The sequence below is a fragment of the Nicrophorus vespilloides genome, unplaced genomic scaffold (assembly GCF_001412225.1).
Source record: "Nicrophorus vespilloides isolate i.1.1-1 unplaced genomic scaffold, Nicve_v1.0, whole genome shotgun sequence".
NCBI lineage: Eukaryota > Metazoa > Arthropoda > Insecta > Coleoptera > Silphidae > Nicrophorus > Nicrophorus vespilloides.
The window spans coordinates 55,672-80,018 of record NW_017097038.1 but is presented as its reverse complement, the minus strand read 5'-3'; the positions used below and the strand labels follow the sequence as shown (position 1 = coordinate 80,018).

The 24,347-nt window shown below is 34.2% G+C and overlaps 3 protein-coding genes across 3 annotated transcripts in view; 1 reads left to right on the top strand and 2 right to left on the bottom strand.

Moving 5' to 3' along the window:
• Positions 1 to 173: 173 nt before the first annotated feature.
• On the bottom strand, positions 174 to 11,772 carry LOC108558741 (autophagy-related protein 2 homolog A). Its single transcript, XM_017915754.1, has 16 exons — positions 11,188 to 11,772; positions 7,163 to 7,331; positions 6,959 to 7,102; positions 6,794 to 6,896; positions 6,280 to 6,735; positions 5,371 to 6,222; positions 4,652 to 5,313; positions 4,302 to 4,592; positions 3,914 to 4,237; positions 3,659 to 3,849; positions 3,407 to 3,594; positions 2,799 to 3,343; positions 2,249 to 2,742; positions 963 to 2,187; positions 605 to 903; positions 174 to 547 (listed from the first exon to the last, which is right to left on the bottom strand). The coding sequence occupies exons 1-16, from the start codon at positions 11,344 to 11,346 to the stop codon at positions 320 to 322; spliced, it is 6,330 nt and encodes a 2,109-aa protein (XP_017771243.1). The 5' UTR covers positions 11,347 to 11,772; the 3' UTR covers positions 174 to 319.
• Positions 10,549 to 14,955, top strand: LOC108558742 (tryptophan--tRNA ligase, cytoplasmic). The gene is made up of 4 exons (XM_017915755.1): positions 10,549 to 11,020; positions 13,354 to 13,600; positions 13,654 to 14,065; positions 14,121 to 14,955. Exons 2-4 carry the CDS (start codon positions 13,474 to 13,476, stop codon positions 14,803 to 14,805), a joined length of 1,224 nt encoding a protein of 407 aa, XP_017771244.1. The 5' UTR covers positions 10,549 to 11,020; positions 13,354 to 13,473; the 3' UTR covers positions 14,806 to 14,955.
• A 2,018-nt stretch (positions 14,956 to 16,973) lies between these two features.
• LOC108558740 (neurotrimin) overlaps positions 16,974 to 24,347 on the bottom strand; it is a 37,959-nt gene continuing 30,585 nt past the window's right edge. The window contains exons 4-5 of the mRNA XM_017915753.1: positions 17,310 to 17,529; positions 16,974 to 17,247 (exon numbers count right to left, since the gene is read on the bottom strand). Of these exons, the coding sequence (XP_017771242.1) occupies positions 17,144 to 17,247; positions 17,310 to 17,529 (324 nt within the window). The 3' untranslated portion in view covers positions 16,974 to 17,143. The remainder of the gene's footprint in view (positions 17,248 to 17,309; positions 17,530 to 24,347) is intronic.

Here is a 24,347-nt window from a genome sequence, read left to right as displayed (position 1 = left end):
TATAATAAAAGCTATCACATCAGTATTTTTATTTTTTGTTTTGTGTTAATATTAATAAGATCTATGTTTAATTGAAAATATATTCATATTTATATAGATATATATATATTTATATATGTATATTATTATTATACTTAGGTCGCTAAATGAAAATAAAATATAAAACTATCTTCTTCCGTTTCGCAAATTGTTCGCCGAATTCTCTTAAAAACCTATTATTTTATTTATAATATTATTCTGTTCTCAAATTTTCTGTATCAAAATAAAGATGTAACTTATATAATTAAGATATATTCCGCTTCAATTGCTTCCCTCTAATTTAACCGTCGACTTTCCATTTCTCCACAGCTTCTCTTCTGACATCTGGTAGTAGTTGGTTTTGTACACCTCCCAGTACATTGTTGGTGGCTTCTGTGGCTAAAATGATTGGTTTAACAATAGTGGGTCCTAACTGCCTCAAGACTCCGCCCACTGCACCGCTGTAGCCCTTCTGTTCGTGTTCGTGCGAAGCGACACGAACAATGTTCTCTGCAGTTTCGCCCAAACCCTAAAACAAACGATGAATAAATGCCAAAAACATAAATATAATATGCGAACTACTCACTTCTTTGACTACGCTGAAAGCATTGGCCACACCTTCCCTGATATCCTGCGGTTGATTGTACCTCCTCTTCTTGCCTTTAGGTTTGATTGCCTTTCGTACACTTGGACCGGGCGACATCATATCATAGGCAGTTTCAGCGGTTAACTGGATCAAATGGATAATTCTGGAAGTCAACTCTAAAGCTGCCATCGCCGTTGAAGTGGTAAAACTGTTAGCGCCCCTCTGCAAACCGCGAACGATCCGACCATCCTTTTGGTATTGCTCAATCGGCATCCAGAACAAATCCTTAATACCTTGGACTGAAAAGAAAAAACACTATATAGAATATTTAAATAATAATTTTGATGAGATTACTTACAAAATTGCACTAACGCATTTATTGGACCAACTCCGCCCAACAGACTTGGCAGTTGATTCTTCTTAATATCATTCAACCACTCATTCAGAAAATAGGCTACGAGTTTATCGAAACCTAATATTCCGTGATTATTGCACAGCCTTTTCAACTTTAATTCGGACTTGTTCAGTTGTGCCAAGCCCATTAATAGACCAGCTAAAGGACCGTGCGTCATATCCAATCTTTTACCATGGTAATCCAATCGGATCAAAACATCAGATGCGAAAACAACACGCCTGAAGTAGATCGGTGGTGCTGTTTGTGGAGTAACCGAAGACACACTCACAACCCTTGGCTCTTCAGTCATCATGACACTGCTACTGCAGCAAGCTTCGTCCATTAGCGTCATCAAATTTTCATCAACCTTAGGAGTATTATCGACTATATTCTTTTTATCTTGCGCGGAAACCATCAATACAGGTGGTAGATGCGTGGGTGTATTCTGCCTGGAACAGGAAACAGTTTCTTCTGCTCTGCTATCCGATGCACTCAAGTTATTGAAGAAGTCGATCAGGAATAGTAAAGTATCTTGATCGATGTGTAAGCGCAGAGGAAGCAACGATATTTTCAAAGAGCATTCTTGCACTTTCACATTAATATCGGGCCTGATGTGCAATGCTCTCACACCAATCATATGTGCATGGCTCTGCTTTGGCATATCCGTACTCGAATATTGATATAAGAATTTATTAATTCTACTAGTTGAGAGACGATCACGCATCTCCAATTCGTTCACGAACAGCACTTGCCTGGATGCTTGTAACGTGTTTTCTGGATACAATTCGTGCTGGAAGCGCACCTTGCTCAGTTTAAGTTCGACGATCTTATTGTGATCCCGATTCACTCCACCTTTTATTATCCAACTCACTTTCTTCTGAGGAGTACTCTTATCCGGCATAAAATTATCGAAAGTGACGGCACCGTCCTTCGGATAGCTCACAGCGGTGTCCTTAAAATTGACAGTCTTTCTCTCCTTCTTTTCGTCGCTCTTGATTTTAAAATCGTTGCCGCCGTACATCTGCCATATCACGGACATATCGCAAAGAGTGTAACGTTCCACGGGCATTGGGAAGTGTTTGGGTGGTCTCAACACATCAGCCTTTTCAATCGGAATTTCAAAGTGATCGTCTATAATCCTTAATGGATCATCGCTTAGCCAATTGATCTCTGGAACTCTATTTCTGGGCTGTAAAATAATAAGATTTGTAATTTTATCGAATCGCATACTTATTTTTTTTTTAACTTACACAGCTTTCATCGCCAATCATGCAAAATTCATCGTCAGTGTCACTGCTCCAATTTAATCTGTTGGCGACATCACCTAATTCAGCGGTAACTTGAGCAGGGGGTGCTGGTCCAGATCTCGATGATGGACCAGCTCTCGATGATGGTCCAGGTCTCGATGATGGTCCAGCTCTCGATGATGGACCAGCTCTCGATGATGGTCCAGCTCTCGATGATGGTCCAGCTCTCGATGATGGTCCAGCTCTCGATGATGGTCCAGGTCTCGATGATGGCCCAGGTCTGGGTGACGGTCCAGGTCTGGGTGACGGTCCAGGTCTCGATGATGGCCCAGGCCTGGGTGATGGTCCAGGTCTCGGCGCTGGTCCCGGTACCGGCGCTGGTCCCGGTGCCGGCGCTTGTTCCGGTTCCGCTTCAGGTTGTTCTGACCCAGTTTTAGTCTCATCAGGGAAGAAGAATATCCTAGCGCCGAGAGTGTCATACTCATGTCTTCCTTCGACTAAATTATTGATTAAATAAGAGATTTGTTTTTTGAAGTTTACACAAAATTATTACCTTCGACGGTAACGATCTCCTCCATTGCATCGTCCAACATGTCTGTGATTTCCTGGTGTTGACTGTTTGATAAATTACTGATATGTTGGGGATCGAGACTGACCAACTCAGGTTCGGAATTATGCCTAGGACTTGTAAAAGTACTCGTTGGGGTGGAACCAGCCTCGGGTAACGCCAGATCACCATCATTGGCAAAGTATGTGATTAGCTGCATTAAAGCCCTTCCGCTGTCCGCGCACGTACGAATATTTATAATATTATTAGAGGCCCTGAGATCAAAATGCGGATTTATGCCGCTGACTTTATCGTTTGTACGGATGCTTAGCTCGAACAGGCCCAGATCCACTACAGCTACATAGTCGTTCAGCAGATCTACGTAGCCGTTGGACGGATAGCCATTCCTCGGCGGTTCCTTTTCGCTCAAGAACAAAGCGCACTCCTCGGCAATGAAGCGTAATGTTGAGGTATTGGCGGTGGCGGTTAAATGCGAGGACATGCTGAATGTCCCCAACGTAACTACTGAGCGTAGTGGCAGGTTAAACGGCCTGGAAATAAACGACAGAAGAATTAGACTTTGAAGGATGAATTGGAGTCTCCTTAGATTTTACCTATAGTCTATGGCACAATCCCACAAATGCAGGTGCAACTCGGTGAGGACATCTTTGGCGTGGAATCCTGGTATTGTATAATCGTTAACATTAAAGAAGTCCACGAGTTGCGTGATCCAACTGTTCGGTTCTGAACACATACGATGTCGAAGAGTCCCTTTGCTGATGCCAACGGCAACGCAAACAGTCTACAAATAAGCGCTAATATTAAATCAAGTTCATATTACAACATTCCAAATACAAACACAATACCTTAACGTGATGAGTTTCGTGATTGGCCTGAATCTTAACTGCTACAGATAGCATTTCTCTGTCTCCTCCCCTATCCCTCGCTGAAACCAACATCCCTGGTTCCGATTTGTAAATAGTCGAGTGCAAATGCCTCGGCATCATTGAATTAATATCCCTTAAGGGCGGTGTAAAGCTTGGACTAGTACACATATCTGTAAAAGCAAACAAATAGAACATTTAATCTGCACGAATAATCAATTTCGAAGATGTGCTTACCACAGTGGTGCAATTGAGCACCTTTCGCTTGGATGCACACATAACCGAGATTTTCATCTCCTTTATACCCGGTCACGCTGAAAATGCTGACATCATCAACGGCCAAAGCAAATTCGCCGTTCTGCTCGGGTATTACATTTCCAGCGGAATCTCGCATAGGCGGATTCATGCACACCAACCCTTGTCCTATATGCAAATTTAGGGTTAAATAACTCTGACCCTTCGGTTTGGTACTCAGTTGTTTCCTTTGATGTAACTTATCTGTGTACACCGAATGGAACATGCTATCGTCTTCATCATCGTTGTCCGATTCTGTGTCTGAACCTGAGAAAAAAAAAATATTGAAAAATAAACAGAATAAAACAAAACAATTAACGAATTTACTTACAGTATTTGATTCCGCTTTTACAAATGGCAAATGTCTCTGGCAACTCATAGTTCATCATTGGGAAGACGTTGTCCGCTTGGAATGAGAGCGTCGGGGCCGGAGCTGAAGGTTCCCATAGCAGAAGATCACTACTTATGTGATTGTAAAGCACTTCGTAAATATGCTTCGAGACCAATTGAAAACTAACAGTGGGTAAACTTAATTCAAGTTGTATCCGCGACGAACGCGTCGTCGTCTCAATAAAATCAGAGATCTCATGTTTATCTCCCGGAATAACCATTTCCTCGTCATCTGTTAGATAAAATTAATATTAAAATTTGATTTTTCTCAATAAATCTATTTGAAATTACCTTTCTTCGCGTGAGGTGTATCGCTCTCGTGTATAACACGTTTACAGCTGAATGGTCCGTTACTGGATGGTTCCGTGTATAAACTGCCGTAACACGACTGATTCATTAGATCAATCTCCGGCTCATCCTCCAAAACTACCTCATCTTTAGCCAAAGGATAAACCATCAGGACGAATCTCGGAAAATTGAAACCATCCTGCATGCACATCCTCTCGTCCACCGCGACCTTGGCGATGTGCAAAGGAATCGCGCCCTCTTTTTCGTGATAATTAATATCAATTGTCTTCGCCTGCATCGCGTATTTTTGGCAAACCTGATCCGTGTGCAGGGACGTATTCCCTGTGAATTTAGTCATGTGCAGTGTTAGGAAGCTCGCGCGAACGTTTCGCTTCCACCAGGGCGATTTCAGGGGATCATTAGCCGACCGAAAATCAGGAATCGGAAATCGCAATTTGACAACCAGCTGATCCGAAGACACTTTGACATCCAATTGTGATTCGGTGGTTGTCGTCACGGTGGATATATCCTCCAGGGTAGTATCTCGTTTACCCCATTCCTCTTTAGGTTTTTGGATGACACACACAGGTGCAGAGTTCAGCAAGGTGCTGATTCGATCCATCAAAGTAATATCTATCTCAAAGATACAAGGATCCAATGTGATGCTAAAAATAGTAAATTTACAAACAAATTCAATTATGGAATTGAATGGGATAACTTACTTTATATCTGTTTTGGGAATAAATAACCGTTTAGCTAGACCCATCTTCAATGTCTTCTCGCTATGCTTAAAGTTCATTTTGAAGGAGGGCTTAGCGACACTCGTGTTTTCGGAGAAATTCCATATTTTGATGTGCTCCATTTTATCATCTTGTTTCAGAGACTCATATAATTCAATTTTTGATATAGTCACTTTACCGCATAAAGAGAACTGTGACGTGGTTTTGGTTTGATTGCACTCGATCTGTATTGGACATGCCAGCAGCCTCAGCTGATTTAGATCACATGCCCTATCGAAAGCTTTCGCAATGTCTTTAAAGGTTTTCTTACCATACGTCACCAACCGAATTCGACCTGCTTTTGTCAAGAATTCATTAGATATATTCTGCATCTGCTTCACGCTCGAAACGAGCAAAGTGCTGTCCGTGCTCAACGTAAGCAAATCTTCGTGTAAAACAACTAAACCTATCGAGGCTAATTTGATCTGGAAGTGCGAAATCTCTGCAGTCGGATCGAAAGCAATGTTATTCGTCCGACGACGGGAGCGATTTGTCGTCGCCTCGCTCATTGAACTCGCTATACTCGAGCTCAGACTTGACTCCATGCTACTGCTGCTGATATTAGATGTAGTACTCTCGTACATCATACCACTCGAGCTTGGTTGCATCGGCAGAAAATTATCTTCGGTATCGCTCTCATCTAGATTTCCCGTCGACCATCCTCTGATTCCTTGCAAACCAGGAGCCTGAAACGTGTTCGATGGATGGATCTGGTGCTGCAAGTCCTCCTCCACCCTTTGATAATCTAAATTGGTCATAGGTTTTTCTATGTTTTTCTGTTTCACATTCAAACAACTAAAAAAAATAATTCATTAAAAAAAGTTCTAAGCTCTAAGATCGTAACACACGAACCTTGAATCTTGTGCATCGTTACTACTTAAACCGCTAATTAATTCCGCTAAAACGTACACTTGTCGAGGAGACATGAATAAACTTAATGCTCCAAGATTGATATCGATGGAAACCTCAGGACCTTCCATATCCTTACTTTTCTTCGTTCGCAGCCTGATTTCCTGCCTCCCTTCGAACTTTCCGAACGGAATCACGTGTCGATTCACGGCCATATACTCCTCGCTCAGACTTGATTTGGCCATCATTTCCGCCAATTTTTCATTCTTATCACAGAATTGCTTATATTTTTCGGAGAAAGTCTGGAATTCGCTCCCAAACTCTATCGTGCTTAACGTTACACCATCAAGGTTTAAATTATGTGTTGTGAACGATGTCTCCACGAAGCCTTTATTCTGCTCGGTGTCAGTGTCTTCCCCGGTCGTAGGATCATCACCGGCAGAGTCCGAATACTCAAAACTAAAACAAACATTGGCCTTAAGCTATTTACATTCATTACGTAACGCACGAAACTTACAGGTCTATATTAATACCCAAACCGACGCCGCTTAAACTATGCTTAGGAACATGCTCCAGTAGTATGACAGTGTTTACAAATTTCACTTTGATCCGACGCTTGACTGCAAATGCACAACAAAACAGAGTTAAATATATTTCAGTGAGAACATTGTAACATTATTACTGTAATCAACGACTTGGGAAAACACGTCGGCGCATTCAATCGGTCGTGAGTTATTCTCCGTCTCTGCATCCTTCTGCAGGCATTCCTGTGCTAGCTGCATTGAACTTGTCATCGAACTCCACATTGTTTCGAACATCGAAGCGACTATAACAATATAATAATATTAAAATAAGATAATTTTAACTACTAAAACTAAAATCGCACCATTCTCAGGCCTTTCATTTGGTTGGACTGTGAGGACAGTCCCGTGGACTTCGATTAACGTGGATTCTGAAAGTATTGAAGTCCATGGTACTGTAAAAGTTAATTTATCAATATGTCCATTGACGACTTGCACGGGCACATTGTACTTTTTCCCCTCCTCATTCAAAGCCTGTAACAAAAAAGAAAACGCATCTTGTAAGTTACAATAATTGGCAACTTTCCGAACCAAAGTCAAATAAATTTATTACTTTTACTATAAAACATTTGTACACAGCTTGGCACACTTCCTACTACAAAAAATAATACGCGAGGCTAACTGAACACATGTTGCAGGAAGAAATTATCTGAATTTACGCAAATTCTCGCCTACTATAATAATAACTAATTACAACTCATTCACTCATCGCGTAATTACAAAGTCCAAACATGTGACAAATAATACAATAAAACAACGTTTTATAAAAAAAAATAATTCAATACTGATCACCTATAAAAGTATTTTAGAATATAAATAGTTAATGCTTCACTGCCTTGAAATAATTTTAATAATTTCTATAAAGTCACCCTTTTTTATTCCTATTTATTACTAACTGTTCATTTAATTATTCCATGGAAAATATTATAAGTGTTACAGCAAAAATACATTCGTAACTCTTGACTGATTGCGTGTCTCATTATTGCAATAACAATTCCTCGATTCCTGTTTTAATCAAAGAAAGCATTACTTATTTCAATGATGTTTAATGACCTAATGAAAGCCTTGGATTCGCCCACCAGAATTCTGAATTACAAATTCGTTTAAATTTGAAAGCAGTTTTAGCTACATCTCAACTTACATTCAACACATACAATGAAATAAGTATCACTGTTATATTATATTTATTGGTGTTAAAGTAATCCAAAATAAATACAAAAAAAAATCAATAACGTAAATGATTGTAGTTTTTACAAGATTTTTTTTCCGATGTAACTGAAAAGCGGCTTATAGTATAATGGTTATGATATGAATAATCTGATACGAAAGATGACAAGTTCGAATCTCACCAATAATAAAATCCATTGTGGCCGTGAGAAGAAACAAAAAGATCTAAATACACTGCATAAACAATTTGTCGTGTCCCGGGTTTAAGAAATCCTTGGACACCGTGGATTATCTCGTAGTTACATCGTTGCGGAGTCTTAGAAGGGTTTATGAATATTAAATGCAATATTCTTAATTAACTTTATTGTATACATCGGAGTTTTTATTCTCTATTCGACCCCTTACCTAAGACTAAATTATATAATACATAAATGTGTTCATTTCCAAAAGGGGCTGTGTGGGAGGTAAGGAAATCAGTTTTGAGCTTGTGCAATATACAACCGTTTCTTTATCCAAGTTCTATGATCCTACCCAAATGTTTAGGGGCTGAAGAAGGCTGTTAAGTGGTGATGCAATAGACGCAACTATACGATTTAATGTGTAATCGTCGTTCGGAATATTACACAAGTTATTCTAAATAATCACGTACAAGTATCCGTTTGTATATTTGATGGATACGTTAAATATGATTTGTAATAATTAGGAGGCCCTAACAAATATACATATTAGTTATACAATAGATGACAATGTCGGCCACGACAAATTATTAAAAATTATGTAACTCAATTGATAATTTAGATAAACGCAAATGTAAAATATCAATAACACAGTCATCCTGGGCCACCCTAACCATAGGGATACTGGGCACGCCAATCTTTTGGGGCGTCAATTTTGCTTCGCCTCTCGTATATTTTCTTATTACGGGGGGCGCATTATTCTTAGCAGCCCACGAGCGCCCTCAAACCGTATATTTTCTTATGAAGAGGAGCGCAAAATATCTTAAGGCGGGTCGTTGTCCTCAACACAACATATATATAAAATAGAAAAACACAGGACTTCCCAGCATTAATTATTATCTAAATTCCACTTATTATTAGATACATCAACAAAGGTATCTAAAATATACACCTATTATTGAAATACGCATTGCAATCACAATGTTTATGTTTAACACATTAGTTCAGGGCCACGACCTGCTTCATCATATGATAAAATAAATGAATTTGAACGAAATTAATAACAATTATTAAAACGCAACCATTTTTTTAAAGCTCGCTTTAAAATATTGAATAATCTTTACATTCTTCTTTATATGTTAAAATCACACCCTTGAGAACGTTTGCTTAAGGTCAGATGATAGAAATTATGATTTTGTCCTTTTTTCTATCTTTACCAAAATAAATAAACTCAGTAATAATGTGTAAATAATAATATGTGTAAATGATGGCGATAAATAAAACCTGGAATGATAAGAGACAGGCATTTTTACGTAGGTAATATTTAGGAACTGACTGCGGATTCTCGACCTCAGATCAATAGAACGCATTTGTTGCGTAGCTAATAAGCTTAAACTAAAATATATTATTTTTTTATAGAAAATATTAAAGAAAAGTAATGACTTAACAAATGAAAATAATAGATTTAGTACAATTATACAATTAATTTTAAATTATAAAAAAAAAGATTCATTTTTACGTTAAACATTAGTTTTCATCACATTTTTAACGAAATGGAATGAAACAAAAAGCCTCGTTTAGCGCTTCCACAATTAACGCTCTCTAAATTTGACGAGCACTAAATGAGGTTTTTCTCTAACTAAAATAATGAAAGGAAAATTAATCGCTAAGGACAATTTTTGAGAATTTACAGAATTCCAGTAAATTCGCAACGCATTTGACTGAGTTGACCTTTTCTTGAAAATCATTGACACACATTAATACAATGCACAGTTGAAAGACCTCATGATTATTTTTTAGAAAATCTAAGAAAAACATATCTTTTTTATATTCTTAGTTTTATAAACTAAATAGCTATCAAATTACTAAACAAATAAGATGAGTGGAAGAAGTGAGTTTATTCCGTACTTTACATTATATATAATTATAAATCATTCCTTATATTCCATGTTATAGATTTAATATAGAAAATAAAATGTATATCTAATAAACAATTAACTACAAATCATTTTATTTTTTGTAATTAATATATTAAATAAAAAAAATAAATAAATATGTAGTCAATTTACTATAGATTTAATTGCAATAAATAGTTTTAAGAGTAGAAAATATAAATAATGTTGATTGTTATGACGAACTTTGAATTACTAAATGTAAATAAAAAATTGTAATAAAATATATTTCAATAAAGAAATACGATTATTTAGTTTTGCTATAACAAATAACAATCAAATGCCAATATTTCGTTTGTTACGACGTATTTGGAATACGTAGTGTGTGTATTAAATAAGCGGAATAAATTTGAATGAATTACTAATACGAAAACAAAACAATGATTCAGATGTAGACAAAAACAAAGACGAAGGAAAACCTTAATCAACGCAACGATTATTATCGTTAGGAACGGGTGAATTCCTGTGTAAGGAATTAACGGTGAAACTGTGAAAGAATCTTCCAACTTGCTGCTTGTTCAGAGTAAATACGTATGGAGAACAAAAATAAATCATCGAATGATTTATGGATGCGGACAGATGTAAACAAAGGACGTGGCTGTCAAGAGGTATTGCGAAATGCAATCGCAGAATCAAGTGTGTTCGAAAAACAAGTGCAGATAAAACAGTTGAATGCATCAATTCTTCGGAGACATTTAAAATTCGACGGAGACGAATATCGATCGGGCATGATGGTAAACAAACAAAGGCGATTGTTTTGGTGCCTGTTGCGAAATAGTCTGTGTAGTTAAAGAGCAGCGTTCGAGAGGGAGACGTAACGTAACTGTACGTTGAATAAGGAAGTGCATGTAACTACATCTATAACAGTGTATGTATATATATATATTGTTTGTAAATGATTAAACGCACGTGTCAATGTCATGCAAAAGAAAACGCGTGAAAATAACAATAACAATTGTAGACAATCGAAGGAGAGTAAATGATCTTGAAGTAAAAGCTTTAGAAAGTTGATTAGAGATAGTGGCGTAAACTCACCTTAATGTTCAGGCTGATATCTTCGACGGTGCCTGTGCCTGTTAAGATTTCCAGAGACAGCTGATTCCTGGTTATCTTCTTCTCGAAGTACTTTCCACAATATCTCTGCAGGATATATGCGCAGATATTCTGCTTTACGGAGTCCGAAATACCCACCATGATCTTGGACACCTTCGTCTGTCCTCACCTAACACTGAAGACCTTCCAATAACGAAAAATACTACAACCTATGCTCGCTATCCGACTATTCCTCCATGCAACCTTTTGTTTTCCTTTGCGCAGCAAACAAACACTGAATGTTTTGACAGAACTCAGCTGCTCGGATAGTGGGGCGACCAATAGCATCGTAACCATCCGCAGCGCCGCAGGCCCGCATTCTCGCCAACATTTAAAACGCAAATGTCACTGGAGATTCCCGATTCTTAGGCATCTTCCGATCACCTACTCGAGCTTAGCTCACACGCGAGATGATTAACTGTTAATTTAAACGCCAAACATTTTTTTTTTGCACATCGATCATTGATTCTGCTTTTGTTTTTGTTTACTTTTTACGATTCTGCCAACGATTCAAAACGATACAACAAAAGAAAAAAAATAATTTGAAACTGTTGCCAACTCACATGAGATCATTCAGTAGAAACAAATTTAAATTTATTGATATTTTTCTAATTATAGTAATTACTGTTCATTATTCACATCAAGAATTGATTATTTTTCTACTACTAAACGATTCAAAATAATCGTCACACATTACACAAACAAGTTCATTTATTTATTTATTTTACATTTATTTATATCAATTTATTTATTGATAGAAATCTCTTCCGGCCCTATTTCTACCCGTTTCGGGTTTAACAGCCACCACACATTTTTGTTGTTTTTTTGGGAATCGAACCAACGACCTATCGTATCAGATTTTCATGATACAGGCGATTTATTTAATTAAATCTTCATAATGTCATGTCTAATTCTTATATAATCATCCTGCATTAAATTAGTATTAGATTGGAACACTGCCAGACAATGTCATTACTTATGTAATTATTTTACATTAAAATAATATTTACGATTTAAGTATACATTTGATATTTATATAATTTAAAAAAATATCTTCTACTTCTAACGTTTATATTTTTATAAGTACAGTCAATCCTCCTATAACGCGGTGAGTGCGTACCGCGTTATATGGAAACCGCGCTATAAGAAACTCGGATTTAACCGTACAAACCAGGCTAATTCGTAGCGTGTTCTATGGAAACCGTCTACCGCGTTGTATGGAAACCGTGTTATGAGAGTATCGCGTTATAGGAGGGTTGACTGTATGAGAATAGAAACAAAAGCAATATAAATTCAAAAAAATTATTATTTCTTTCTACTTTGGTATATCTTTATTAACAATTGTACAAAATTTGTAGAATGTGACTTAAGCAGATATTATAAAAAAATGATAATGATAATTCAGTAATTTTTGTTAAATTTCTTAATTTTGTCGATGTGCTCTAAATGTTAGAATCTTGATATTAGAATCTATCGAATCTATTGCTATTTCATTATGTTTTAGTTGTAATAGATTTCTCTTTGTGTTTAGTTTTTTAGAAGGTTGTATTTATAAACGCATTTTATATCAATATTTAATATTATTTAAATAAACTTCTAATCAAATTTGTACTAAAATATATCTTAAAGACTTTATTTAACTTTTGCTTAAAGTTAACTTCTTAAATCATATACTTTGTATACAAACTGTATACTATATAGCAGGGGTGGCAGACGCACCTAAACTTTTTGGTATAATATTTTTTTTTAAATCTCAATCATAATATAAAATATATATAATATTTGTGTTTTGTTGTGGCTCAACTAGCCACAACAAGACTCTTGAAGAGCCGCATGTGGCTCGCGAGCCACAGTTTGGCCACCCCTGCTATATACTTTTATTAGTAATATATATATTTTTTTTAATAAAGAGATCAATTATTATTATTGATATAAATCTAATGCAAATGTTTGTTGGTTTTTGAGGATCGATCGTCTTTTCGTATCGTATTTTCGTGATAGAGGCGACTATAGCCATACGGCTACGGCCTCCCTTTAGTAATATTTAAAGATCTAATTAAGTTATAAGTGTGTACGCTTCTATATATTTAAATTTTAAATAAACTTTAGGGATTTTAATAATATTTGGTAATGCTGATCTCTCTGACAACGAACATAACCTGCAAATTTTAAATGCCAAGTAGTGGAAACACCTGCATGCTGCGGCTGTGAATAAATTTAACAATCCATATGGCTGAGGAAATATCCAAGACTATGGAGGAAGTAAAAGTAGTGGACAGCCCTGACGACGATTTCGTCGATCCATGGAACGTGCAAAGTAAATCGGACGCCGGAATTGATTATGCTAAGTTAATCAGTAAGTTTTCAATCACGAAAATTCTATGATTTTACTTAATGATATGCTTTTAGAACGCTTCGGAAGTAGTAAAATTGATCAGGAATTGATTGATCGCTTTGAAAGTATCACTGGAAAGAAGGTGCACCATTTCTTGAGGAGAGGAATCTTTTTCTCGCACAGAGATTTCCATACGATTTTAACTCAAGTGGAATCAAAGAAACCTTTTTATTTGTATACTGGTAGAGGACCATCCTCAAGTTCCATGCATGTGGGTCACTTGATTCCGTTCATCTTCTGCAAGTGGCTGCAGGAAGTTTTCGATGTTCCTTTAGTGATACAGCTGACTGATGATGAGAAAACCTTGTGGAAAGATATCAAGTTGGAGGATGCTAGGAAAATGGCTTATGAGAATGCTAAGGATATCATTGCAATTGGTTTCGATGTAAAGAAAACCTTTATTTTCTCTGACTTAGAATACATTGGGTTGGTTTAAATGAGTTTTATTGTAGTTTTTATTGTTAATTATTTATTTTTACAGAGAACGTCCAGAGTTTTATCGTAATATGATTAGGATACAAAAGTGCGTGACTTTCAATCAAGTGAAAGGCATCTTTGGGTTCGGTGATAGTGACGTCATCGGAAAAATCGCGTTTCCTGCAGTGCAGGCGACTCCGTGCTTATCCACCTCTTTCCCCGATATCTTCAAGGACAAGAAAATCCCCTGTCTGATTCCTTGCGCTATCGATCAAGATCCGTACTTCAGGATGACCAGAGACGTCGCCCCTAGGTTAGGCTTCAAGAAGCCAGCATTGCTTCACTCGATCTTCTTCCCAGCTCTGCAAGGGGCCAAGACGAAAATGTCCGCTTCCGATCCGAACTCCACCATCTATTTAACCGATACCGCTAAGCAACTGAAGAACAAAGTTAATAAACACGCCTTCTCCGGTGGACAGACCACCGTGGAGGAGCATAGGAAGTTGGGTGGAAACTGCGACGTTGATATAGCCTACCAGTATTTGACGTTCTTCTTGGAAGACGATGAGAAGCTCGAGGAAATTAGGAAGAATTACACCAGCGGTGAAATACTTACCGGTGAAATTAAGAAGATGCTCATCGATACGATCACGCCCATCGTGCAGGAACATCAGGAGAGACGGGCGAAGATCACCGATGAAGAATTGAAGATGTTCATGACTCCGCGCAAATTGAACTTCGATTGCTGAGTTTTACGGTTGTGGCATTTAGAGCAATAACATCTTAATTTTACTATTTATATTATTTATTTGAGTTTACTTTAATATTTTTGCATTTATTAGAGTTATCGATGGAAATAAATTGCTGCTCGCAAAAATTATACCAAAAAATTGTTTGAATTGTAAATTGTTTGCACATTTGAAAATAAATAATACAAAATTTTAAATTTTAACTTTCTTTTGTTGTCCTCTTCAATAAGTACACAAACTCTTAAATTATTACCGATATTTATTGAGAACTTTATACCTATCCAAAGTTTCCTTTTGTTCTCTTCTTCAAAGTAAAACTTAATTAATCTAATGACGCAAGTTCAGCTTGTTAGTGAACACTTGATAATATGGTTCCTATAATCCATTGTTAATTCGACCTAATAGATAAACTGAAGATTACTAATCTTTCAGAAGCTACTGTAGTTGATTAATTATCAATACTAATCCCGGTATCTTTATTTACTTAACCCATTTCTTAACATATTAATAATAAACACGGATGATAAATGTAATTCAAGACTGGAATGTTTATAAAAAAAACCGTAATTTTCATTAAAAATATTTGATATTAAATGAATACGTCCAAATTGAACTTTTATTAAACAAAATTTATTACAATCAAAGTTTTTACCTTCCTAATATCTAACAAAAACAAACCAGAAAAGCTAAATTTCTTATTTCAGTTTCAATTTTACTAGGTTTTTTAATTATACTTAAAAGAGAAAGTTTGTAGGAAAAAATATTTCTATAAATTGAGCTATAATAGCTAAAAATTGTGTCAGGAAATTTTGTGATTTATGAAGAACATGTGTTTTCCTAATATACATTGAGTAATATTATAAATTATGTTAATTAAATTATAAATTTTGTTAATTCAAAGTAGGATAGAAAGGATGAGATAAATCAGTGTAAAGGCATTTTGTTTAGATAAGAAATGTATTACTCGGCAGTCGATAAGTAAACGTAATTAGTGTTGGTTTATTCTCTTTTTTTTGTTGTTGTTTATAAGTGAAATATGAACAGAAAACAAGAAATATTACATTTACAACGAAGTTGTTACATTATATTAGCATTTTAAAATTTATACAAATACATATAGCTCCATAAACTAAAATCGAGTAAAATAATTAAACAGAAAAAAAAAATACAAAAATAACTAATATGAAGAAAATCTTTCAATTTTAGGTGGAGAAAATGTTAGTTTCCTCTGATATTCAATAAGAAACGATAAATAGGGTAAAGTGAATGATAAATGTATTTATATTATATATTTATATATATATATATATATATCTCTAACACGTAGTTATTTTTTATATTTATAATTCTGTTTTTCTTTTAATACGAATTAATTTCCCGTCTCTTCAATCATCATGTTTTAATCGGTGCATCCTTGATCAGACTTTGTTGTGCTTGCGTTATTATTCAATACACCATTTGATTGAATCGTCCATTTATCTTTTCTTCATCAAAACACACGGAAAACATAACAATTCTTTTCGCTAAATTTTTTTTTTGTTATTTGTATCATCAATCTTAAATATCATCTTAAGAACCTTATTAAGTGTATTTTAAGTTAATGTTGAGTAAAATCCAGACGATCTTTATTCCCTAATTACCTTATATATCATCTTATCTCCATTTTTTTTAAATTATTATTATTATTATTATTAAAAATTATTTACAGCAAAAATGAATGAAAATCCCAAAAAATCCACTTCCGTTTTAAATATGTCTCTCATCCGTTGTTTTTTTTTGTATTTATTTATTTTTATTTTTTTTGGCATCATATATAAAACAAGAATTTGAAATATTCAAGAAGTAGAACGTTATTATTATTATGTTTTTTTTTCTTTTAATTATATAATGTTGTTTTTTTTTTTGGTGATTTTTCTTCGTTTTTCATTACCTATTTTTATATACAGATTATATTTTTTTTCTTCTTTTAATTAATTTTTTGTTTATATATAATTTATATATAATATTTAGACGTGCAAATATCGAGAGAAATTTTAAGGTGATTTTTGCATTATTATTTTTGGTTTCTTTACGTTATACACAAATAGTCACTGAGGTCCCTTTTTTCCTTCTTCATCTTCATATTCTTCCGATGCGATAATCAGCACAATAGAGATTAGTTTCATTTCTTTCGCTTGCTGGGATGATGGGACTTGGGGGCTGAAAAAGAGAGGTCCTGTTTCCTTTCTTTTCTTGTTTTTTTTTTCTTTGTTTGTTCCCCTTCAAACGATCGATCTTCTTGCAGGTTTCTTCGGTATCGCATCGCTTCGAAGAAGACTGTCGTCTACGTGATGATGGTCTATCGTAAGGCGGCGGCGAGGCTCGCCGTCAGCAGGAGGAAGACCTGACTGGCTATGCACATTGCGCAGGACTTCCTCATGAGGATGGCGTCGACGTTGTCGCCTAGAAAGGGGCGCAATTAATGGAAACGTCGGATTTGGTTTAAATAATTAGACTCCAATTACCCCCACCTTCTGAGACGAAGACGTAGATGGAAGCCGGTTCGGTGTTGGAAGCTGAGCAAGTGTAATTGCCGGAATCCGCGTCGTTCGTGTCCTTGATGACCAGGCGACTCTGGGTCCTCAAACCGGGCACCGTCTCCACGGAAACTCCTCCTCTGGCCGTATCGTAATTTATCATGTGGTCATTGTGATACCAAAACACGTATTGCGGGGGCGTCGGGCTCTGCAAATTATTGTAAAACGGATTAGATGAATCGCCGCTCCAGGCATTATTTCAATTACACAACTTTGGTACTTCATTTCATAACTTTTTTTGCTGCATCCATCGGACATTATCATTTTAATGATGCACCACGCTGACTGTAGCGTGCATTATAACTTACGCAATTGTTTTCTACATCCTAACAATGAATAATATCAATTCATCTTCGCTTAGTTTGTTAACAGTTTCTTCTCTAACATTATTCATCATACTTTATAAACAAGTCTACAAAAACCGAATCTCATTAAAAGCTTCGTTAAGGAGCAAAAGTTGTGAAACTTTCAGGATGTGAATAGAAGAAAGATTTTAGTATTTATGGTATTAGCTAATATTTACTAATTACACTTTGCTGTCGAGAAAGAAGCGCAATTAGTGAAAATGTCAGATTTGGTATAGATCTAAATAATGTGTCTAAATTTATTTGTTTCAGTAATAATAGTAGTAAATCAATCTTAGCCTATTGATTATTAAAAAACAAATATAATCAGCAATTAAAATATCTTTAAGACTATGATAAAATACTTGTGAGACGTTGAAAACAGCGTGAAAAATTTGTGAATCACTTTTAGTATTTATGGTATTAGCTAAATTTACTAATTACACTTTGCTGTCGAGAAACAAGCGCAATTAGTGAAAATGTCAAATTTGGTATAGATCTAAATAATATGTCTAAATTTATTTGTTTCAGTAATAATAGTAGTAAATCAATCTTAGTCTCTTGATTATTAAAAAAAAATATAATCAGCAATTAAAATATCTTTAAGACTATGATAAAATACTTGTGAGACGTTTAAAACAGCGTGAAAAATTTGTGAATCACTTTTATTATTTATGGTATTAGCTAATATTTACTAATTACACTTTGTTTCTGTATTTGTTTCGTAATAAAGTAGTAAATCAATCTTAGCCTCTTGATTATTAAAAACAAAATATAATCAGCAATTAAAATATCTTTAAGACTATGATAAAATACTTGTGAGACGTTGAAAACAGCTTGAAAAATTTGTGAATCACTTTTAGTATTTATGGTATTAGCTAATATTTACTAATTACACTTTGCTGTCGAGAAAGAAGCGCAATTAGCGAAAATGTCAAATTTGTTCTAGATCTAAATAATGTGTCTAAATGTATTTGTTTCAGTAATAATAGTAGTGAATGAATCTTAGCCTCTTGATTATAAAAAAAAATATAATTAGCTATTAAAATATCTTTAAGACTATGATAAAACACTTGTGAGACGTTGAAAACAGCGTGAAAAATTTGTGAATCACTTTTAGTATTTATGGTATTAGCTAATATTTACTAATTACACTTTGCTGTCGAGAAAGAAGCGCAATTAGTGAAAATGTCAAATTTGGTATAGATCTAAATAATGTGTCTAAATGTATTTGTTTCAGTAATAATAGTAGTGAATCAATCTTAGCCTCTTGATTATAAAAAAAAAAAAAAAATTAGCTATTAAAATATCTTTAAGACTATGATAAAATACTTGTGAGACGTTGAAAACAGCGTGAAAAATTTGTGAAAACATGTTTCTTTGAACTTTATGGTTTATTGGATGCAGTCCAGACGAAGACGTAGAAGACTAAACTAAACTAAAATCACTTAAGACATCAATAGAAAAGCCGAACAAACAGATGTCGGTATTGGAATTGGTACGAAACTGCAGTAATTGTTGTGAAGTAACGGACATTTTTGTGGGGGTACCTGAAACAGATTTTCGAAGGGACGAACCATCCTGTCGGTCAAACTAAGTAATTTACTAAGACCCAACCATAAAAGTGTCTATACTTTCTTTGTTCGAATCTTTACAGTCGCGCCACGTGTTATTTTCTTAATGCATAGTCAAATAATGGTTGCAAAAAAAAGAAAGAAGGATTACGCTGTGACCTTTCTACCTGCAATAACAATTTTCCGTTTTGGACAACTGAGTAATGTAAATGGATAGTTTCGTTTTTGGTGTAATTCAATGTATGGTTGATTTTTTTTTTTGTAAATTCTGAAAGTTCTGAAGTTATTAGTGAAAAAGTGTTTTGCTGTCTGCTGCATAAAGAATTCAGGAGACCCGGAGCGTCGGAAGCGACAAGGAACAAATGGAATAATTGGATTAGTCGTTGTTCGTAAATGTGTGTGCTCGTATCTGGCAGAGCACAACTTACACAATTTACGGCACGACGCCGAAACAGAAATAAAGTGAATAAAAAAAATATAATATGATACTGGGACAAAACGAATATTGTAAAACCAGGACTGAATTAGCGTTTTTTTTTGTTTTGTTTGTGAAAAAGCGAGAATAGTTAGATTGTAAATTAAATACATGACATTCGGAATTTTTGCACATTTTATTCGTCCCCTATTTGCTGAACAACGAGAGCGAGAGAGAGAGTTTTTCAGTAATTATACAAAAGTTTGCGAGGCAGCAGCAGCTGGACGATCGAATTTTAAACTTTCCACATGGATCAACAACGAAAAACAATCTAGTATATTTGTAGTTCAACGTTTTCCAATAACTAATAAATTGGTTTCACCGCAATTGCGTTTGCATACAATTTCCGTGCTAAAAATGATTTGTGAAATTGAATAACGTTTGATTTATTATAATCTCGGGGTAATAGCTTCGAAATTGAAAAGGAGCGACGAAACATTGAAGAAAGAATAAAGAAGAAAAAAATGGGGGACGGAATGCGAGGATATTTATGTAGAAGAAAGGGAGAAAAAATACAAATTGGATGATAATAAGGGTTGGAATATTGGTTTCGGTCACGCGATTCTTCGTATTGGAAATATAATTCCAAAAGCAAACATCGACGAATTTTTTTTTTCAACTCCATTTTTTTTTTTGTTGCGAACGGATTGTTAATTTCGTTGTGTCCGTATTCGCTTCGGTCGTTAAACTCTGCAAGACGTAAACATTAAATCCGGAAGGCACTTAAATTGAAGGAGACACGCAAATTGGGGATTTTCCAATATGTACATTGTCGTTAACACGAGATGCACATTATTTTATTTTATATTTTCAATGTTTTTAACAAAGACATTTACTAATTAACTTTTCAATTTGTATACAAGTTATATAATAATACTCCCGTCATCCGAAAATATTGTATACATTTTAATACTTTTTTTTTGCGAAAAAATCAAATAAAACTAAAAATGAGTATAAGAAACTATTAAATTCATTTTATTATCACAATATAACTAAATACAAATAATTTTAGTGTAATCCAAATTTAGTTAAAGTGAGATTTAGCTTCTTCACGAAGAAGTTTTACTTTTTTCATATGAGTAATTTTATTTGAATTTCACATGTTAACATAATTGATTTTATACAAGTTTGTAATGATATAAAATCATTATCAAGATTATTTCTATCTAATTTATTAAATGCACCTTGAGCACATTCAATCAATTCATCAATTGTGTTAATTGTGTAGAGTTAAACCCAAATCGAGATCGTTTAAATCGGTGGTGGTTGTAATTTAAATTGAATATTCTTGAATTTTTCTTTGTTCTTCATATACTGTAATAGCTGTTGCAAGATACCATGACGATGTTCATTAGTCAATTGCTTCTTTTTGTAAATTCACGTTATTTTGGTTAAAATTTTCCATTTTGAAAATACAGCAGTGACTATTATATTTTTCCAAAAAAAAACTAATTTTTGGCCTTCAAATACCAACTTAACTCAAAAGTAATGACTTTCAAATATGTTAGATTATTTAGTGTTGCAAGATTTTCTTTCAAATTTTTTAGACAAAGGGAGTAATACATTATTATATGAATTTTATATACTTTAGTAAGCTAGACATTTTACAAAACTAACTAATTTTAAAAATTTCTGGATATTTTCAAATTTTGTTGCAATTTTAAACTTCATTTTGAGCATCATTTATATTACAATACAATTATGTCTTCAACTCAAAAAAAATATAAACAAAATAAAAAAACTTATAAAATTTAATTACAGCTATTTAGAAATATAAAAATTCTTAATTTTGTTAAGATTTATTTATTTGATTTGTTTTTATAGATTTAGGAAATCTAGATTTATTGTAGATATTTATATAATTATTATACTTAATTCACAGATGTCGCAACAATCATCATTTAATTTTAATTAATTATTGTATAGGAATAAATATTGAACAAAGCAATTCTTGTATATTGAATATTAGTATTTGTTAATTATATAAATTAATTGCAGTTGCTTAATAGTAAAGGAAGATGATTATATTATCATTTTTATATAACAAAGGTAAATCATAAAAGAATACTTAAGTTTTAAAGGAAAGAAATAAAATAATTTTTGTGACTGTTAATTAATAAATGTCTTTCATTCTATTCACAGATGTCGCAATTATATTTTTTCTTACTATAATTAATAATAAATATGTATAATGAGATCAAATATCTTCAAGTTTTCTTGTCTAATTACTTCAATTGAAAATACTTTTATGTTATAACTTAATTTCTTGTAAGTTATTATTTTTTTTGTTATCATATTACATTGGATGTTTCCTAACTGGATGCGAGTCGTGTCATGTAGCTGTGACCTAACGTGTAATGAAGGAGAGAATTTTGGCTTGGTTTTATTAAGAGATTCCTCCGCTGGATTTTTATTACAGACACACACATGCAGACACGTCGAAGCCCACGTTCCAGGGGTGTTAAATTACCGTTGTCCTGGTAACGACTACTGGGCGTTTAAGTCTACGTGTCGGGCATCTGCAATGTCCGCAAAAATTCTGAACCCTTCCGAACATATTGGAAATTTGACCGTACTCTAACATCAACACGAACACAAAGCAACAGAAAAAAAAACGAAAAGAAAAGGAAAATACAGGTAAACGGCCTTCATTCAAAATACAAAGAGATTTTGTTTCACGTTAGTCAAAAGCCACGTTTTCATTTGTGTACTAATTATTATACGTGACTTTAAAAATGAAGTAACAGCTGCAATTATCAAGTGTTATAAAATAGTTTGATGCACCTGACGTAGAGTGTGGATGCAATAGTTTAATCCGAAATGAGTGCTCTATTTCAATGAATAATAAAATAACCGTTAATTTTTTAAATGGGAAAACATATCAATATCGGCTCATACAATGGCACGTAAATTACGACCAGGTGAAGCTTTTTTTTTTATTGCATTTCCATTCGAAACGCAAATCCAATACATTTTAATAGTGCTTGTCGGTTGTTTGTTGTTCTACGGCAGATATTTTATTTTACGTTTTTTTTTAGTTGTAGTTGTTGTTGGGGTCCATGGCTATTTGATAATTTATTGAATTCAGCAATTTCCGGTCAGGGCGCAATTTGAAACGATTGCTCGTTTATTATTTCACAAATTTTCATAGTTGAACGCGCTCCGCCCACCCTCTGTGAACGAAAATCGATCGAAGTACATTTGAACTGCTGAAATATTATAATTAATTATTATTATAATCAGCAGTGCAATAAAAAGAAATATAGGAATGGTAGAAATGTGTACGTATTCTCCAATTATTGCGAAACGTCGACGATTAATTAGCGTTAATTGGGGGAACGATTTGCGACGGTTCGCGTATTAACAGAGTCATAGAGTGAAGAGGTGCACAGCGAAATGTCCATTTGACGGATAATCAAGTCGTTATGCAGGACAACAGGACACACAATATGTATGACCGACAATGCATCATTAGAGCGGACATCGATTACGGAATCATCATAATTGATGTAAGATACGGGATACCCGACCTCCGCCTCCTATTGACCCCGGAGCCTAAACGCATTACTATTAACTGCTTTACATAAACGCATTTAATCTACCGCATTATGTCACATATTCCATATTTAATCCGTACAACAAATATGTGATTTATGGCAACGCGTTAAACTGCAAACTATAGATGCGACTGATTTGATATGCGACTCCTTTTCACATCATAATTGATACAAAATATCATATTTAACACTCTTTCCTAAAAGAATAATGCTATTTGTCGAATATTTTTTGTATTCTATTGTATTCTAAAAGGTATTATATTAGAGAATGTACTTTTGTGTTTTATTTGAGCATTTCCATACATAGCTGTGGTTGTTGAGTAATTCAAGAAAACAAGAAGACGTTACATTCATTTTTTGAGAGCTTATTACAATAAAACGGTATTAACTACAAATCTGTAAATATACTAATTTGCTATACGATTCATTCTTTCATTATAATTAATATAAAATGTCATAATTAACACTAGTTTTAATTATGTTTCACTAGTTTACGTGAAAACATGAAGACTTTCCTTTTTTTAAACTTACACAACTTACTACATCTAAACGAAATTAGCTTAACTGGCAGAAAATTTATATCAGAGAATGTACTTTTGTGTTTAATTTGAGCTTTTCCATATACAGTCCTTCATGGTTGTTGAATAATTCAAGAAAATAAGAAGACGTTACATTGATTTTGAACCTTCTTTTTTTAAGTTTGAGAGCTTATTACAATGAAGCGGTATTAACTACAAATCTGAAAGTATACTAATATCATAATTAACACTTGTTTTAATTACGGTTCACTCAAAATTGTTATTGTAATTGTATATTGGAGAATGTACTTTTATGATCAATTTGACTATTCACATATACAGCTGCGTTGCTCTTGACTAATATGAGAAAACAAGAAGAAGCTGCATTTTTTTGAAGCATTCATTTTTAATAAACATTGATAGCTTGATTCATCAAAATGGTATTAATTACAAATTTGGTAGTATACTTATTTTAAAGCATGTACATTTTCCTTTAAT

Coding starts and splice junctions, on each gene's coding strand:
- LOC108558741 (XM_017915754.1), bottom strand. CDS start 11,346: ATGGTGGGTATTTCGGACTCCGTAAAGCAGAATATCTGCGCATATATC. Junction 6,736..6,793: donor TTGGGTATTAATATAGACCT/GTAAGTTTCGTG, acceptor TGTTTGTTTTAG/TTTTGAGTATTCGGACTCTG. Junction 3,595..3,658: donor ACGAAACTCATCACGTTAAG/GTATTGTGTTTG, acceptor GCTTATTTGTAG/ACTGTTTGCGTTGCCGTTGG.
- LOC108558742 (XM_017915755.1), top strand. CDS start 13,474: ATGGCTGAGGAAATATCCAAGACTATGGAGGAAGTAAAAGTAGTGGAC. Junction 13,601..13,653: donor TGATTATGCTAAGTTAATCA/GTAAGTTTTCAA, acceptor ATATGCTTTTAG/AACGCTTCGGAAGTAGTAAA. Junction 14,066..14,120: donor TCTGACTTAGAATACATTGG/GTTGGTTTAAAT, acceptor TTATTTTTACAG/AGAACGTCCAGAGTTTTATC.